Raw genomic sequence first — 19,385 nt, forward strand, 5'->3', positions numbered from 1 at the left:
ACCACCAGAGATCCCTCTCAATGATCCTCCATGACAATGAAAGACTTTGAGAGGAAGGTGAATTCATGGAAAAGAGTTCTAGGAAAGTGATGTTTATGTATTCGATAAGAAACACACTTTAATGGCTGTGTGGGGTTATGATGGATAAAACCCATGTTGTAAACTCTTGCCATATGCAGAACAAGGGGAGATCTGTGTATGCTATGGTGGTAAAGAATTCAAATTTCCTAATTATTTCCATTGTGTATGAAAGCTTATTTCAGCCCCTTGTGGTATCACTTCCCAGCATCATCTCTACCCAATTGGCATGGCATGGCATGGCATGGCATGGCATGGCATGGCATGGCATGGCATGGCATGGCATGGCATGGCATGGCATGGCATCCCATCCCATCCCATCCCATCCCATCCCATCCCATCCCATCCCATGGCTGCTCCCCGTGGGAATAGGTGATCCTAAGTCACTGGCCCATGGTCCTGCATCGGGGCAGTTGGGGTTCAACAGGCTCAGACGCACGTGTAACTGCTCCCTTCTGGCTCCTCAAACACCTTCTGGAGGCGCTCCCTGAGGGACGCCACGGAGCAGCGCCTCCAGCACTTTGTTACTGAGATGTAGATGAAGGGGTTGATGCTGCTGTGCATGCAGGCAAACAGGAGAACAACCTGGGGGACACAGTGGTGTAGCCGAGCTGCTGCAGGAAATTCCAGAGACTGAGGGGGAGAGTGAGGAGCACAGCGAGGAAGACAATGATGTCCAGCCTCTTGGATTGCTGCTGCTGGGAGCTACCCTTGAAGTGAATGAAGAGGATTGTGCTGGAAATGACCATGGATGGAGCAAAGACGAGGAAGCTGAGGATGTACAGGGAGATGAGAGCCCCGCGGCAGCAGAGCTTGTGTTCCTGTGACTGGCACAGGGAATTCACCGCAGAAATGGCAGCGATGGCAGTGATGGAAAGGGCCCAGAGCACGGCATTGACCACCACCCATGAGAGGTCCTGGGGAAGGTGGCAGAAGAGCCCAGGTGGGCAGAGCATGGACCTGCCCCTCTCAATGCTGATGTTGTCAGCCAGTACAGCCCTACGCTGTAGAACATCCGGAAGAGGAGGAAAAGGAAGCGTATGGATGGTGGGGGCATGATGGAGGAGCAGGAGAAATGCTCCGGCAGGAAGAGCAGAGTGGAGGGACCATGAAGGTGAGGAAGAGGAAGTTGATGATGGCCAGGTCAAGGATGTAGGCAGTGATGGGTTTCATGGTGTCCCTCTGGATGTGGAACCCAAGGACCCAGATGACAGCCCCGTTCCCAGCCAGGCCACAGAGGCAGATGAGCAGTGTGAAAATGATTATGGCCATGCTGGAGACATCTGTCTCACACAGATCATCTCCTTCAGTGGGTGAGATGACATGGGGGGACACGGTGGTCACCTCCATGGATGGATGCTGGGCAGGCAGTGGGATGTGGCCCCTGGCTGTGGTGAGAGTGGATTGGCAGTCAGTGCTTGGAGAATGCAGGGATGGACCATGTGGCTCCTCAGTAGCTCCCTGCAGTGGGAAGGATTCAGTGGGGAGAAGTGAGATGTGCAGTGGAGAAGGGTGGTGGAAAATGTGGGGTGCGAGAGGGAGGTGGGAGTATTGGGCTGGTTAGCAGGGGATGGGGAAGGGAAGTGCAGAGCAGAGGATGGATGATCTGGGGAGGGCCCTGCAGTCACCGGGAGAGGGTGTCAGGAACAGAGCAGCTGCTGCAGGAGAGGAAGGTGGGGTAGGGAGGAAGGCAAACATTCCACTGACCTGTTCCCTGTGGGGCAGCAGCAGGCAAAGGGCTCTGTGCAGATCAGCGGCGCTTCCTGGTCCCTCTTGCTCCTTTGGGATCCATGTCCTAAAGCGGCTCCTGCCAGGTCAGGGACATGAAGGAGAAAGTGCCCAGGTCACCAGGAGCTCTCCACTCCCGTCCTTTTGTCTCCTCCCTGTGCCCTTTGCTGGTGTTGCTCCCCAAGGCTTGGTTGAATCACACGGGAGTGAGGAAGTTAAAAATTGTAACTTTACCTGCTTCAGAAATTCATTTCCTCTGAGTTAATTATCTAGCGTGTGGTTTTTTGTTTCTTTCTTTTTCTTTTCTTCAGAGGAAGTGGCTTTTCTCAGAAGCTCTAAATGAATTTTTTTGTTATTGGTTCCTCTTTCCCTCCTGATGAGTAACACTTCTTCCCTGCAGAGTGTCCCATTCTGCAACTGCCTGCCCTCTCTAAATAAGTTTCTACCATTCCTCCTTTGTCTTCCCTGAGGGGTCACTGTCCCTCCAGCAGCAGAGGGATGCTGGTGGTGCTGGTTGCACCATAATGCTGCCAGTGATGGCAGTGCTGGTGAGGCAGCTGGGTGCTTCTCAGAAACAACTCCTGTTCCAGGAAGGGCTCGGAGATCATTGCAAAAACATGCTCTGGGCTGAGGACGCACATTTGAGCTGCTTCCTCCTCCTATCCCGATCCCATCCTCATCTCTGCTCCCCATCGCCATCCCCATCCCTACCCTGCTCGACATCCTCACCCCATCCTGTCACATCCCACAGCTTTCCCAGATGGAGCTGTTACCCCCACTCTGAGCGTCGCCTGTCAGGCTCTGCTCTCCTCCAGTGGGGAGATTTCGGATTGTTTGCATCCAGACCCCCTCCAACCCGCTCCAAGCCTCTCCTAACGCCTCCAAAACTGCCTGCAACACCCCACATTGTCCCCAGGGTTTCCTTTTCCACCCAACAGCCCTGATCCTGCCCTGCTCCAATAGGGAGCCCCGGCAGTGTCCTGCTCCTTCTGGCCATAGGGTTCTAGGAGTCAGGAGGGAGGGGGAAATCCCAGCTCCAAGGTGCTCCTCAGAATCACACAGGATGATAAATGTGCCTGGAGCCAATGCTGAAACTGATAAGGAGGCTTGCAGTGGTTTTGAGGTAAGTTCTGTAACAAGAAGCAAGAGCATGTGGCCAAAGGAAAAGTTAAAGGCAAGGTCACCTTTAATATCTCAGCACTCAGTGAATATGACCACCAGAGACCCCTCTGAATGAACCTCCAGGATCAGGAGAGTACTTAGAGAAGGACGTCGATACCTGCAAAGGGGTCCTAGGAAAGTGATGTTTATGTATTAGATGCGAAAGACACTGTAATGGCTCTGCGTGGTTATGATGGATAAAACCCCTGTTGTGAAGTCTCACCACACAAAGATCAGAGAGAGATCCTTCTGTGCAGATATGGAATTTCTGCTTCCAAATGGTTCTCATTGTGTTAGAGAGTTTATTTCAGCCGATTCCATGTCAAGATACAGAGGGGATGCACAGGGCAGAGGAGGGGGGAGCTGGATAGGGCCCTGCGGTCACCGAGAGAGGGTGTCAGGAACAGAGCAGCTGCTGCAGGAGAGGAAGGTGGGGTAGGGAGGAAGGCAAACATTCCACTGACCTGTTCCCTGTGGGGCAGCAGCAGGCAAAGGGCTCTGTGCAGATCAGCGGCGCTTCCTGGTCCCTCTTGCTCCTTTGGGATCCATGTCCTAAAGCGGCTCCTACCAGGTCAGGGACATGAAGGAGAAAGTGCCCACGTCACCAGGAGCTCCCCATTCAGCCGGCTGCTCTCCGTGCCATGACCTGCTGCTGTTTCATAAGTCTCAGTGCCTGGGTCATTCTGGTTTTACAACTTCGGCTTGCTTGGAGTTCCACAGCCTCTGAGTTATTGATCTTGATTGTTTTCATTTTCCCCTAAAAATCAAGTGGTGTTTTTGTTTTTTGTGAGAAACGACGCATCACTTAAATTTTTTAGAAATTTATTAAAATACAGCAAGAGACCAAATAAAGTATAATGAAAAGCACTTAATGCTCACTCGCAGCCAGAGGCACACTGCCCAAAATAGTAACAGGTTTTGTACCCACTTTGTAATCCATCCCCCGCATTCAGACATATTCCGCTCATCCAACAAAGCTCTTCCTCCCTCCCGCCTTCCTGAAGCTTGTGCAGCACTTCGGGCTTCGGCTCCCCACCACGGTCAGAGATCAGCATTACAACTTTTGACATGAACATAGTACTCGTATTAGAAGAACTGCAAAGCTTAAAGAGAAATAATAAAAAAAAAAAACAGAAGGGGAAGGATGTTCCATGTGATCCCAACCCCTCTCCTGCCATCCAGAGGCACCAGCCCTGCAGCGATTTGGGAAATCACTGCCACCCTGTGCTGGGTGTGTCCCCAGGGATTAAATGTGTTACAGTGCAGGCAAGAGCTCCCTGAAAACACCATGGAATTCATCTGCTGAGCCAAAGGAGATGGAGTTCATTCCCTGGGGCCGAGGCCATGAGGGTCATTCCATGGGGAATAGAGCTGGGGAACAGCACTGAGCCCAGCTGCACTGCTTGGAGCCATGTGGATGCAGGAGGGAGGAGGAAAGCCATGCTCCAATGTGCTCCCTGCAGAGCATCCCACACAAATCACCCAAGGCAATGCTCCTGCTCCCTTCTCCTGCAGGAATACACCACCACAGCAAGGCTTATCCCGTGGATATTTATTCATCAGGAATTCCTGGTTAATATCAAGGAAACTCTTAGCCTCTGGCCGAGGTCCTTCAGCAGAGTAGCGGAAGGCATCCACAGGCTCACATCCCCGTGTCTCTGGGGACTCAGTGATGTGAGCTGTTCTTTCTTTCTGCTCCTCAAAGACCCTCTGGAGGGAAAGCTGGAGTGACCTCACTGTACAATGCCTCCAGTAGCTCACTGTGGAAAAGGCTCTCCAGGAGCTCCCTGCCCAGAAGTAGATGAAGGGGGTGTTTGAGGCTGCTCTTGGTACAGGTGAACAGGAAAACAGCCTGGGAGAGCACATTGATGTACCCAAGCTGCTGCAGGAAATGGCAGAAGCTGAGGCGGAGTGTTGACAGTGCAGTGAGGTGGAGAACCATGTCGTGCCTCTTGGGTTGCTGCTGCTGCTGCTGCTGGGAGCCCAACTTGGCCTTCATGAAGTCAATTGTGTCAGAAATGGCAACGGGTGCAGCCAAGAGGAACAGGATGATGGTGTACATGGAGATGAGAGGTGCCCTGCAGTGCTCCTGCTCTTGTGAGTGACAAAAGAATATCATGGAGGGAATGACAGTGAAGAGAGCAAAGAAGGCCCAGGACTGACACTTCCCATCACCAGCCACATTCTCTCGGAATGGTCCCAGTGGCAGTGCTGGAAGATCTGGTACATGTAGAGCACAGTGCCAGCAGGCCTGAGCCAGAACAGCCTCCAGCCGTAGGAGACCACTGAGAGCTGGAAAAGGAAACGCAGGTACAGCAAGGGCAGAATAGGAGAGCAGGACACATCCTCCACCAGGAAGAGGAGGGCAGAGAGGACGGTGAGGAGAAGGAAGAGGAAGTCGGCAACAGGCAGCTTGAAGATGCCAGAGTTATGGGTTTTCAGGCTGGGAACAGGGCTGTGCTCTGGCTCCTCAGATGAGCACTGTCACACTGTGTATGGCCACATCAGTGACATCTGTCTCACACAGATCATCTCCTTCAGTGGGTGAGATGGCAGGGGGGGACACGGTGCTCACCTCCATGGATGGACGCTGGGCAGGCAGTGGGATGTGGCCCTGGCTGTGGTCAGAGTGGATGGGCAGTCAGTGCTTGGAGAATCCAGGGATGGACCATGTGGCTCGTGAGCAGCTCCCTGCAGTGGGAAGGATTCAGTGAGGAGGAGTGAGATGGGAGGATTGGGCAGTTCAGCAGGGGATGTGGAAGGGAAGCTCAAGGCAGAGGAGAGGGGTAGCTGGGCAGGGCCCTGCAGTCACTGGGAGAGGGTGTCAGGAACAGAGCAGCTGCTGCAGGAGAGGAAGGTGGGGTAGGGAGGAAGGCAAACATTCCACTGACCTGTTCCCTGTGGGGCAGCAGCAGGCAAAGGGCTCTGTGCAGATCAGTGGCGCTTCCTGGTCCCTCTTGCTCCTTTGGGATCCGTGTCCTAAAGCGGCTCCTGCCAGGTCAGGGACATGAAGGAGAAAGTGCCCAGCTCACCAGGAGCTCCCCATTCCTGCCCCACTGTCTCCTCTCTGGGCCTTGTCCTGGTGCTGCTCCCCAAGGCTCAGTGGGGTCATAGGGCAGGTGGAAGTTGTTTTACAAATTCAGCAGCATCAGAGCTCCATTGCCTCCGAGTTATTTATCTTGAATTTTTTTTTCTTTGCCACAAAGGAAGTGACTTTTGTCACAAGTCCACCAGAAGAATTCTACAAATGGCTCCTCGGTTTCTTCTATTTAGAAACATTTTTTCCCTGCAGAATGTCACATACTCTAACTGCCTTCTCTCTACCATTCCTTGTTTCTCTTCCCTGAGGGCTCATTTTCTCTCCAGCAGCAGAGGGATGCTGGTAGTGCTGGTGGCACTGGAATGCTGCTGGCAGTGCTGGTGAAGCATCTGACTGCTTCTCAGAAACTGCTCCCATTTTGGGAAGAGCTCCAGAACCGTTGCCAAAACCTCCCCTGCGCCCAAGGAAGCAAAACAGAGAGAAGAATTCCCATTTTTGTCATCCTACCCCAGTCTCACACAGCCCAAGGGAAGGACAGCACTCAGTTGCTTGCAGCCAGGCTATCAGCACTTGGAGCCCACCCAATTACTGCCAATCCCCTTGATGATGCAGTGAAAGCTATCAGGGACCAGGGTGCTGTGAACTCCCTGCCAGCCCTTCACCAGAGCCGCTCCTGCTCCTCCTCAGTCCTGGGAACACTTGGGGTTGTTTCTGTGGTTGTCTGATCCCAGACTGTCCATCTGCCAGCAGGGACACATTCCACTATCCCAGATTGCCTCAAACAAAATCCAGCCTGGCCTTGGACATTTCCAGGGATCCAGGGACAGCCACAGCCTCACAGGGCAGCCTGTGCCAGAGCCTTCAGCACTCTCACAGGGAAGGATTTCTTCCCAATATCCTCTGTCACTGAGAAGCCATTCCCCCTTGTTCTGTCACTCCAAGCCCTTGTCCAAAATGCCACTCCAACTGTCCGGAGCCCCATCACCTCCTGGATCATGAAGTGTTTGCCCTTGAAAGGACTGGGCTGGTGAGGGGATGTGAGATTCCATAGCTGGGGACACAAACACGGTGTCAGCAGGGAAGAGAGGTGACAGTTCTGGTCCTAGGGCCAGCAGTTTCCAGGAGGAACACCCCAGATCCCTGAGGCACATTTCAGCCAGGGTGGGAATCATCTCACCTCAGTTTTCTAGGAAAACTTTGGAATTTACTGTAGGCTGCTGCCTGACTGCAAAGGGAGTGTAGAGGATGACAAAGATGAAACCTGCAACTTTATAAGATTAAAGCCAAGAGAGCATCATGGATTTGTCTCTCCTCAGAAGACATCCTAAATCATCCCTCTGCTGTGTGCCAGTGCTCCAGCTCACACAGAGAATTGGTTAATATATGGGTCCTCTGGCAAACTGTGTGGTGAAGATGAAGTACAGGAGAAATTGTGGAACACACATGGGAAAACTAGATTTGAATCAGAAAGGAAAGTTTAACAGGGCGTTTTATAGTGCAGGGTCTAAGGATCCACCTCTGCAATGAGTGGAGCAAGTCCAGGCTGTTGAAGAGACAAGATTTTGGAATTGGGATTGTTTTAAAAATGAAAGATGCAGCTGAGATGGAGCCCAAGTGCTTTGGGCACAGGTGTGGTTGCTGAGGCTCTCTCCCGTTGCTCATTTCCCGGGCAGAGTGAAGAGCAGCTGAGGAGCAGAGCCCTGAGCCCGTGGCAGGCTCTGAGGCAGCTGCCTGTGTGTGAGAGCCCTGGAGAACACGAGGCAGCACGGAGAGCAGGGGCTGTGGCAGGAGCTGGGACAGAGCCCGTGCCGGACGCTGCTCGGGCTCAGCCCGCGGGCTGCGCTCCCCTTTCCCAAGGGACCATTCCAGGGAACCTCCTGCAGATCCCGGCCCAGGGACAGCAGCTGGAGCCTGGCAGCTGAGGGCAGGGCACTGCAGGCAAGTTCTCCAGGCTGCCAGAGGAAACCAGGTCAGACTCTTCTCTTCCACCTTCATCAGGGCCCCCTCATTGGGTGGAACCTGGTGATTGATTTTGGGGGTAGAACTGAGGTCTGTAGGGAATTAAGAGCTATAAACACTGTCGGAAAAGGGAGGGAATATTGAAACAGGAGTCCCACTGAAGGAATCCAGCAGCTCAGTGATATCAACTGACACCTGAGAGTCCAGCTCAGATCCATCCCAAAGCCATTTGCTCTCTGGTAATTCCATGGGCAATCCTCTCCTTCTCCAATTGTTTTCCTGCTCCAGCTCTGTCATTTCCACAGCCAGGAAGGAGGTATCTCCCTGGCTTTGTGCCAGGCACACAGGACCAGGCTCCCACATCCTCCTTGCCATCTGTCCTGTCCCTCACCCCTCCCTGTGCTGCTCCACATGGAAGCTGTGGGTGGGAAAAGATGGAAAAGCCACATTTGGGGGACAGCAGCGTTGCTCTGGTGTGTCTGTTTGTCACCCCTGCAGCTGTGTGAGGGCAGGAGAAGCAGCAGAGGTGTCACCATGAGCACTTTGTCCCCTGGCACGGAGGGAGCCAGCCCTGCCTGCTGGAGCCAGCCCGGTGGGAAGGCATCCCAGGGGAGCTGGAATGAGGAGAGCCACGACAACTGGAGCCAGTGTGACAACAGGCAGTGGAGCAAAGTGCCTGTCCTGCTGCTGCTGCTGCTGCTGCTGTGCCTGTGTGGGATGGTGGGAATGGGGCTGTGCTCTGGCTCCTGGGCCAACAGCAGTGCCCACCCTCTGACTGACTTCCTGGTTGGGAGCTGTGCAAAGGAATTCCCCCCCTCTGGTAGTGTTGCCTTCCAGAGGGCTTTTGAGGCTTTTGTGCCAGAGTCAGGGCATAGAGACAATACAGTGGAATCATCATCAGGTGGAATCATCATGAAAGATACTCAGCATAAAATAGAACCATAAAATATCCAGAGTTGCAAGGGAGCCACAACGAGCATGGAGTTGAGCTCCTGGCCCTGCACAGGACATCCGAACAATCCCAGCCTGTGCCTGAGAGCATTGTGCAAATGCTCCTTGAGCTCTGTCAGGCTGGTGCTGTGTGCAGCAGGGGAACTCCTGCCTGACTGGATGCTTGATGTTATGAGGATGTCTCATGGAATGGTTTGGGAGGTGTAAATTTCGGAGGAAACCTTCAAATGGGATCTTTCTAGAAAACAAATTCAAGCAGTTCACCCCTCACCCCCCGCTGGTTCAGGAAAAGATTTCCTGAGAGAAAAGTGAAAAAACTGTTTATTTAACAAGGAAAGTATTCACAAGCACAAGAAATGGAAACAATATTCAACAATAAAATCTCTTGATGTTCTGAAGCGTTGACAAATTCAGGAAGTCTTTGTTGTGGAGTGTAGTTTGGCTCACTCAGTCCCTTATCAGTCCTTCTGGTGCTGTAAATTCCCTGGCCCAGGCCCGGCCTGGTGGGCCACAGGTGTGAGCTCCCAGTGCTCTGCTGGGTGTTCAGTCCCGGGTAGATTTGAACAGGTCCAAAGAAAAAGCAAAAAATCCCACAGTCCAGGGAATTTCTTTTCCTCAGCTAGCTAAAACTAACTAAAAGCAAAGGAGAGTTCTGTTCGACTGTCTGTCCCTCTGGAGACAGCACAGTCCATGAGCAGGAATGTGGAGGAGGATGTGCAGTGTCTGAAAACAAACTGCAGCTTCTTCTCTTCCCCCACTCTCTCTCTGAAACTAGTCTTAAAGGTGCAAAACAATTTTTCAGCACGAACAGAACAAGATGATTGGGGATAAAAGCATCATATAGTCAATCTAGGACAGATGAGAATTTCCATGTTTAAAGCTCTTTTTGGTCACCTGCACAAGGGTTGAATGGAGTTCAACTTTGATCCTGCTCTTTGATATTCAGAAGGATTTATTTCTGGAATTGAAGAATGTAACAAATTCCCACTGAAAGGATAAGGGAATGTTGCTGTCCCTCCCCAGCTCTGCAGCCCTACCGGGTGTCCCTTCCCATCAGCTGGGAATGCAGGGCTGGCTCTGCTGGACAGAAGGGGAAGGATGCTCCCTGTGATCCCAGCCCCTCTCCTGCCATCCAGAGGCACCAGCCCTGCAGCGATTTGGGAAATCACTGCCACCCTGTAGTGCTGGGTGTGTCCCCAGGGATTAAGGTGTCCCATTCTTTGCAGGCAAGAGCTCCCTGGAAACACCATGGAACTCATCTGCTGAGCCAAAGGAGATGGAGTTCATTCCCTGGGGCTGAGGCCATGAGGGTCATTGCATGGGGAATAGAGGTGGGGAGCAGCACTGAGCCCAGCTGCACTGCTTGGAGCCATGTGGATCCAGGAGGGAGGAGGAAAGCCATGGTGCAATGTGCTCCCTGCAGAGCATCCCACAAAAATCACCCAAGGCAATGCCCCTGCTCCATTCTCCTGCAGGAATACACTAATAAAGGCAGGGTGATCCTGTGGATAGTGATGAATCAGGAGGTTCAAGCAAACTCTCAGCCTCTGTGCTGAGGTTATTCAGCAGATCAGTGGAAGGGATCAGCAGGCTCAGAGCACTGTGTCCATGGCAGGATCATTGTGGTGGGCAGTGTTTTCTCGCAGCTCCTCAAAGACCCTCTGGAGGGAGAGCCGGAGGGACCCCATGGAGCAGGGCCTCCAGCACCTCCCCACCAAGAAGTAGATAAAGGGTTTGATGGTGCTGTTGATGCAGGCGAGGAGGAAAACAACCTGAGAGGGCACATCCATATAACCGAGCTGCTGCAGGAAATTGCACAGGCTGAGGAAGAGAAGGAACAGTGCCATGAGAAAGGTAACGATGTCGCGCCTCTTGGGTTGCTGCTGCTGGGAGCCCCACTTGGCCTTAATGAAATCAATTGTGCCAGAAATGACCACAGGTGCAACAAAGAGGAGCAGCACGATGGTGTACATGGAGATGAGAGGAACACAGCAGTGCTCCTGCAATAGTGGGCACAGGGATGTTACCATGAAAATGACAATGATGAGAAGACCGAAGGCGCACTTATGGACACTGATCTGCCCCAGCCTCGGGCACTCGGGAAGCTCCCTGCGGCAGCAGAGCCAGCAGATCTTGCACATATACAGCATTGTGCTGTTGACTATCAGCCACAACAGCCCTATGTAGTAGGAGATCGCTGATATAATGAAAAGGACACTCAGGTACGTCAGGGGCAGAATAGGAGAGCAGGACACGTCCTCCACCAGCAGGAGGAGGGCAGAGGGGACCGCAAAGAGGAAGTAGAGGAAGTCAATGACAGCGAAGCCAAAGATGCCAGAGTTCCTCGTTTTCAGGCTGAGGAGGCCAATGACAGCCCCATTCCCAGACAGCCCACAGAGCAGATGAGCAGGGTCACACTGTGTATGGCCACAGTGGTGACATCTGTCTCACACAGATCATCTCCTTCAGTGGGTGAGGCAGGAGATGAGGACACGGTGGTCACCTCCATGGATGGACGCTGGGCAGGCAGTGGGATGTGGCCCCTGGCTGTGGTCAGAGAGGATGGGCAGTCAGTGCTTGGAGAATGCAGGGATGGACCATGTGGCTCCTCAGCAGCTCCCTTCAGTGAAAAGTGTTCAGTGGGGAGGAGTGAGATGTGTAGGGGAGGAGGGAAGTGGAAATGCTGTGGTGGGAGAGAGATGTGGGAGGGTTGGGCTGGTGTGCCAGGGATCGAGAAATAACAGAGAACAACATTTTCAACTCTTTTGGACTTGCTTAAAGACTAACTGGGGAAAAAGATAAAAATACGTAAGGATGTGGACCCCAGTGATAAACGTGGCTGGAGCCAGTGCAGAAACAGATAAGGAGTCCGCAGTATTTTTAGAGAAAGTTCTGTAACACGAAGCAACAGTCCATGGCTGAAGAAAAAGTTCAAGACATGGTCACCTTTAATGTCTCAGCAATTAGGGAATACAACCACAAGAAGCCCCTCTGAAAGAACCTCCAGGATCATAAAAGGACTTCCAGAAGGAAGAGTTTGCATGGAAATGAGTTCTAGGAAAATAATGTTTATGTTCTAGATAAGAAAAACTTTTAATGTATGGTTATAATGAATAAAAAGGATGTTGTGAAGTCTCATAACACAAACAGAAATAAGGAGAGATCCTTCTGTGTGTCCTGCTGCCCAATAATTCCCTTGGTAACACCATTTGTTGATGTTAGGAACTTTATTCTGTCTGATTTTGATATCACTCCAGATCCATCCCATCCCATCCCATCCCATCCCATCCCATCCCATCCCATCCCATCCCATCCCATCCCATGCCATGCCATCCCGATGGGTTCCCATTCCCTGGCCTCTCCCTGGCTGCAGGTGTGGCCTGTTGGGCTCTGCTGCTCTCCAGTGGCAGATTTGGCATTGGTGGCACCCAGAGCCCTCCTGCCCCCTCCAGCCCCTGTCTGCCTGATGCCTTGGGCTGGCTCCCTGGAACAGAGGCCAGAGCAGGTGAAGAGAATAAAAGGAGGCTTTGATGAAAGGCCTTCCAAAGGTTCACCTTGGGCTTTCAAAGCCTCTAAGAGGGGCTGCACCCAAAATGGACAATGGCCATGAGTTTTCCAGACAGATATATGTGTGGTCCATTTACAAATCTGGGGTTAATCCTCCAATGACAGCTTCAGGTAATGATGTCACTTAGCCCCAGTTTTGCCTCCCACAACTCACTTTTGTCTGTACTTTTCTGGGCCTGAGGCAGTAGAGTGTCCTTGAATTTCAGGCCTAGAGGGATTGTTTTGTCTGACCAAAATGTGCAGACAGTTAACTAACACTTTCCATGGAGTTTAGAGTAATCCACTAATGCAGTACAGGATATGAAAAATAGAAATGCTAAAATCTTAAGGCATCATGCCCCCCTCTGACATCCTCTAGAAATTCCCGCCAGGCTGCCTTCCCCTCCAGACAGCCCCGCTCCTCTCCTGCCCCACTCAGGAGCCCCAGCAGTGTTTCTGCTCCTCCTGGCAATTCCATGCTTCTGCAGCCCAATGAACAGCAGTGGAGCCATCCCTGTAGTGCCTCTTGTTTGTGTCCAGAGGAGGTTGGGGGGCTGGAGAGCAGGGATGGAGCTGGGGAGGGGCATCTCCAAGAGAAAGACGGCCCCAAAGCCTTCCGGGGCAGGCTGGGGTGAGCAGCCCGTGGGGAGGGACTGGAGCCTGAGGCCCGGGACTGGGAGGGATGGGAAGGACGGGAGGTGGGTGGGCTGCATGGGGAGTGGGATGGGAGGGTGGTGTGGGAGGGGTGGGACATGATGGAGCTGCTGGGAAGATGTGGTGGGAAGGTGTGGGGTGTGGTGGGGCTGGAGAGAAGGTGTGGGGTGTGGTGGGGCTGGTGGCCTCAGGGAAGCCCCAGGGTGGGGGGTGATGCCCCGTGGAGCCCATGGTGACAAACACAGGTGTCACCCTGCTCCTGGAAGGGGTGGCTGTGCTGAGGATCACGGCCTCCTCCTCTCCTTCCTGCTGCACCACCTGAGCCTGCTGAGGGATCAGCTGAAGGCAGTGGAGAGGAAGAATTTCTGACGGCAAATGCACCTCTGCTCCTGGCTCACAAAAATAGTAATTAAAGATCCCTGGGGCGATCTTTTCTGTGACACAGAGCCCTCGGGGTGGGGAATGCTGAGCCCCTGGGCCATCCTGTCTGTGCCAGCCCAGCTCTGGGCACTGGGGATCATGGTTGCTGCAGGGAGCACAAGCCATGGCTGTGTCCCCTCTGACACCAAGACGTTGAAGTCTAACAGCAAAAGCATGTTAGACTAATATAAATTTTGAGTCAAAATTGTGAATGTATTGGAAATTTATTTGCCAAAGATATGTCCAAAGAAACAATTGTCAGGCATTTTTATACACTATTGTGAGAAACAGAATCACTGTTTAGAGTTTTAAATGTTTAATAATAATTATAGTAACAGGATAAAAAAGGACACTATTTCCAGCGCTCTGCTGCTCCTGGCCAACAGCCAAATAATAGGGAGAGAGGGAGAGGGTTGTGTATACAGACAATGTTGTTTTTATACTGTTACATTGCTGAAATGCATGCATATTCATGTGTTTCATGCATTATTCAAACAGTCTTGCGAACTTTCTGATGTTTCGGGAACTCCTTTGCCTGCGTTTTTCACACTCCGGTTTGAGTCATGGTTCTCACTTGGAGAGGTTGGTCAGTGGATGCCTTACACTGTTTTTAGTTACACAAAAGCATTTTTCACATCTTATGTTTTGCTGAGGTCTGTAACACAATACATTCATCACACTATTATTTCCATAAGTGATACATACATGTTATATTCATTAAACTACTATTTCTGTGAGCAATACAGCGCATACAAAAGATGATAGATTATATTATACTTACATGCAGCTAAAAAGAATTATATTTGATACAATTTCTAAATACTTATAATCAGTAACAACATGCATAGGCTAATACAAAAATGCGAAAGCCAATATTATCGGGTCAATTCCAGACAATATCCAAGATTTTTTAATAGGTACATCCAAAAGTGCTCCCAGTTTCTTACCCCAAGGTATAGATGTTTTGTTTCTTTTAATTACTACCAGAATAGCTTGTCTTAGTTTAATGCATAACCCAGGTTTTTTCCAGCTAAACAATGTCTTATTAAATTTGATGTCTTGGTTAGACAGTTGCCACTGATTATGTTTTCTGAGGTGTACAAGTTTAGGAAATGGCTCCCTTATAGGCATTGCAATTTATCTCTTGCAATTTATTAATCAAGCCCTCTGGTGTGAATGGGCTTCCAAATGCCTAGTTCACTCTAGATATCCTTCTTATTCTTTGGCATCCAATTAATTTCTAGTTATATGATAACCATTAAAAAACTTCATTGAGTTTTCTTCTCCAACAATTGATTAAGTTAACTAAAGGTTATGGGTTGATTGAGTTTTCTACTGACACTAAGTCAACACAGATCTAAATCAAAACCAGCTAAAATCTACAGTCAAATATGCCTGACTAATTAAACATAATTAATTACAGAAATTTCTAAACAGTCACAGAATTCCTGGCTAACCACCTCTCTGTCCCCTTCCTCCAGCCACATTCCCGGGTGGCAGCAGCAGCCAGAGGAAGCCGGGAAGCGCTGGCAGAGGTGGCAAAGGCAGCTCAGGGTTCACAGTGCTGTTTATTGATGTCAGACCTCAGTGGGATGCAGGAACCAGGTGCCAGGGGGAATTTTGGTGTCACAGCCATGTCGGGAAGGATCCATTTGGGGAACAGTGCCCTAAGACCTGTGAGGGAGGAGCAAATCCATGCTCCAGTGTGCTCTGTGCAGAACATACCTCCCACATGGCCCTTTTCACTGCTCCTGCTGTGCAGGAATAAGGGTGGGAGGGTGATCCTAAGTCACTGCCCCATGGTCCTGCATGGGGGCACTTGAAGGGTTCAACAGGCTCAGACCCCTGTGTCCATGGTGGCATCTTTACTGGGGGCACTGCTCCCTTCTGGCTCCTCCAACACCTTCTGGAGGCACTCCCTGAGGGACCCCATGGAGCAGTGCCTCCAGCACTTTGTTACTGAGATGTAGATGAAGGGGTTGATGCTGCTGTGCATGCAGGCAAACAGGAGAACAACTGGGGGGGACACAGTGGTGTAGCTGAGCTGCTGCAGGAAATTCCAGAGACTGAGGGGGAGAGTGAGGAGCACAGCCAGGAAGACAATGATGTCAAGGCTCTTGGATTGCTGCTGCTGGGAGCTACCCTTGAAGTGAATGAAGAGGATTGTGCTGGAAATGACCATGGATGGAGCAAAGACGAGGAAGCTGAGGATGTACAGGGAGATGAGAGCTCCCTGGCAGAGCTTGTGTTCCTGTGACTGGCACAGGGAATTCACTGCAGAAATGGCAGCGATGGCAGTGATGGAAAGGGCCCAGAGCATGGCACTGACCACCACCCATGAGAGGTCCTGGGGAAGGTGGCAGAAGAGCCCAGGTGGGCAGAGCATGGACCTGCCCCTCTCGATGCTGATGGCCGTCAGCCGGTACAGCCCTACGCTGTAGAACATCCGGAAGACGAGGAAAAAGAAGTTTATGTATGCAGGGGCCATGATGGAGGAGCAGGAGAAATCCTCCTGCAGGAAGAGCAGAGTGGAGGGGACCATGAAGATGAGGAAGAGGAAGTTGATGAGGGCCAGGTCTAGGATGTAGGCAGTGATGGGTTTCATGGTGTCCCTCTTGATGCGGAACCCGAGGACCCAGATGACAGCCCCGTTCCCAGCCAGCCCACAGAGGCAGATGAGCAGTGTCACACTGTGTATGGCCACATCAGTGACATCTGTCCCACACAGATCATCTCCTTCAGTGGATTAGTTGGTGTGGGGGGGACACGGTGGTCACCTCCATGGATGGACGCTGGGCAGGCAGTGGGATGTGGCCCCTGGCTGTGGTCAGAGTGGATGGGCAGTGAGTGCTTGGAGAATCCAGGGATGGACCATGTGGCTCCTCAGCAGCTCCCTGCAGTGGGAAGGATTCAGTGGGGAGGAGTGAGATGTGCAGCATCCATGTCCTAAAGCGGCTCCTGCCAGGTCAGGGACATGAAGGAGAAAGTGCCCAGATCACCAGGAGCTCCCTATTCCTGTCCCTCTGGCTCCTCTCTGTGCCCTGCCCTGGTGTTGCTCACCAGGGCTCCACGGAGTCATGGGTAGTGTTGGAAACTGCATCTTTGGCTACGTCAGAATGTCACTTGTCTGAGTTTTTGGTCGTGGGGTTTTTTTTCATACCGAGGAAGTTACTTTTGTCAAAAGCTCCAAATGAAACATTTTGCAAATGCCTCCCTGGTTCCTCCTGATGAGAAACATTCCTTCCCTGCAGACTGTCCCTTTCTCCTACTGCCTTCTCTCTCCTGAGAGAATTGTACCATTTCTTGTTTCTCTTCCCTGCGGGGACACTGTTCCTACAGCAGCAGAAGGATGGTGTTGGTGCTGGTGGCTCTGGAATACTGGCAGTGCTGGTGAGGCAGCTGGGTATTTCTCAGAAGTAACTCCTGTTCCAGGAAGAACTCTGGGATCATTGCCAAAGCCTTCCTATGGCCTGAGAAAGCCGATCTGAGCTCCTCTCCTCTCCTCTCCTCTCCTCTCCTCTCCTCTCCTCTCCTCTCCTCTCCTCTCCTCTCCTCTCCTCTCCTCTCCTCTCCTCTCCTCTCCTCTCCTCTCCTCTCCTCTCCTCTCCTCTCCTCTCCTCTCCTCTCCTCTCCTCTCCTCTCCTCTCCTCTCCTCTCCTCTCCTCTCCTCTCCTCTCCTCTCCTCTCCTCTCCTCTCCTCTCCTCTCCTCTCCTCTCCTCTCCTCTCCTCTCCTCTCCTCATCCCATTCCCACCCCGCTCTCCATCCTCACCCCATCCTATCACATCCCACAGCTTTCCCAGATGGAGCCGCTCCCCCACTCTGAGCGTGGCCTCTCAGGCTCTGCTCTCCTCTGGCTTTGCCAGCATCCAGACCCTTCCAACCTCTTCTGACCCTCTCCTGACCCCTCCAGCCTGCTCTGACACCCCAGAACCCACCCAGGGTGACGTTTTTCCCTGACAGTCCTTCTCCTCCCCTGTTCCACCAGGGACTCCAGCAGAGTCCCTGCTCCTCTTGGCCATAGTGTTCTAGGACCCAGGAGGGAGGAGGGAAGCCCAGCTCCAGTGTGCTCTGCAGGATCACACAGGATGATAAATGTGCCTGGAACCATTGTAGAAACAGATAAGGAGGCCTGCAATGGTGTCAGGGCAAGTGTTGTAACAAGAAGGCCAAAGGAAAAGATCAAGGCAAGGTCACCTTTAATATCTCAGCACTCAGTGAACACAATCACTGAGGTTACCCCAGCCTTCAGTTTCATAATCCAGGTTCTCTGATAATGGTTGCTTCCATATCCCTCGCTATGTTCCAAGTTGGTTTCCCCCTAAGATGTATCTACGCCTGATGTAAACCTCTCCCCTTGCTCCTCCCCTGAGGTTATCCCCTTGGCTGGCTGTTTGTACCTGCCCACTGTTTTTGGCCTGCTATAAACCACTAGAGAGCTGCTCTCTCCCTCTTTCCCTTCCGAATCTCTGCTTTAAAGGACTATTGGGAGACCAGGCCGGGAGCATCCTTTGACTCTTTTACTTTAAACCCTGAAGCTGGTAGAGTTAATCCCGCTGTAGAGCCGCAGCTCTGAGGTTCAGCTCCTGATGAATTCATCCTGGAGCTGTTCCATACACCTTGGCATGGCTGCAGGTCTCCTGAGAGAGCAAGCTAAAGGCTCCAGTGGCTGGCATCAGCTGTCACCCAATGTGGGGCACCATTTGTAGCACCCTGCATTGCTACTAGTGAAGTGCAAAGAAGCAAAAAGGGCCTTTGCACAGCATCCACAGATGTTTAATTCTGCTGTGAGGTGAGATGTTCGGAGTTCCCCCCACCCACACACATGGAGGGTAGTCCAGGTTTTACTCTCTCGGGGCCTGGGGGGCTGACCCTGCTCTCGGGGCAGTACAAAGATAAGATCAGGGCCCATCAGGGAAAAAGCAGCGAGTGGCTCAGTGAAACCACCACCCCCTGCCCACCGTGGCTGCCCTGAGAGCCCCATGCTGGCAGCGCCCCTGGGCACCATCTGAGACAGACCCGGGAGGGGGCCGAGCTCCAGCACAGCCACCGGTACTGGCAGTGGGACAAACTTCACATGGCAGCACATCCAGCACCACATCCAGCACCAGCAACACAAACACAAACCCACTGGCAAAGGTAAAAAGTCCTTGCCATGAACATTTTGGGGACAGTAAAATGGTTCAGTGTAAAAAACAGATACGGTTTCATCACCCGGAGTGATGACAAAGATGATGTGTTTGTTCATCAGACTGCTGCAAAGAATAACCCTGTGAAATACCTCCACAGTCCAGGAAATGGATGAATTGTGGAATATAATACAAGGAAGAAAAGGCCCCCAAGCAGCCAATGTGACAGGACCTGGTGGAGTTCCAGTGCAAGGTAGTAAACATGCACCAGACTGCAAACCTGCAAAATATTATCCACACCATAGAAGTCCTCCACACACCTACCAAGGAAATAGAACCCCAAACCAACAACCATCAAGTCCCAGCAATACCCTAAAAGGAAGAAGAGCACAGAACACCAATGAGGTGTCCAGCATCCAAAAGTCCAGATTGATAATGAAAGAACCTTCCAGTCCAATGAGTCCCACTTCTAATACCCTTCCTCAATTCCTCCCTGCTAGTAAAGTCCAGTGGCCACCCTGCCCCCCTCCCAACTCTCCCTTTTCCTTTCCATTGTCCTATTACCCCTTTTTTATGTTCCCACAAATTATTACCACCTTTGCCCCCTTTCCATACCTTCCCGTAACCAATCCCTTCCCCCAGAGTTCCTTAGTAATACCAGAGAGAGGGAAATTGGGAGGGAAAGAAAGGAAAGCTCCCCTAAAGTAACCATCTTTTTCT

The 19,385-nt window shown here is 51.7% G+C and overlaps 2 protein-coding genes and 1 pseudogene across 2 annotated transcripts; all 3 read right to left on the bottom strand.

Annotated features, from left to right (window-relative positions):
- Window positions 1-507: 507 nt before the first annotated feature.
- LOC131084924 (mas-related G-protein coupled receptor member H-like) lies at window positions 508-5,029 on the bottom strand (annotated as a pseudogene).
- Window positions 5,030-10,509: 5,480 nt separating this feature from the next.
- Window positions 10,510-11,426, bottom strand: LOC131084571 (mas-related G-protein coupled receptor member H-like). The gene is given in 2 exon segments (XM_058026142.1): window positions 10,510-11,315; window positions 11,318-11,426. Coding segments are annotated over 2 exon segments (915 nt in total).
- Window positions 11,427-15,374: 3,948 nt separating this feature from the next.
- Window positions 15,375-16,320, bottom strand: LOC131084572 (mas-related G-protein coupled receptor member H-like). The gene is given in 2 exon segments (XM_058026143.1): window positions 15,375-16,283; window positions 16,285-16,320. Coding segments are annotated over 2 exon segments (945 nt in total).
- Between the last annotated feature and the right edge of the window lie 3,065 nt (window positions 16,321-19,385).

The sequence above is a fragment of the Melospiza georgiana genome, chromosome 6 (assembly GCF_028018845.1).
Source record: "Melospiza georgiana isolate bMelGeo1 chromosome 6, bMelGeo1.pri, whole genome shotgun sequence".
In the NCBI taxonomy this organism is placed as follows: domain Eukaryota; kingdom Metazoa; phylum Chordata; class Aves; order Passeriformes; family Passerellidae; genus Melospiza; species Melospiza georgiana.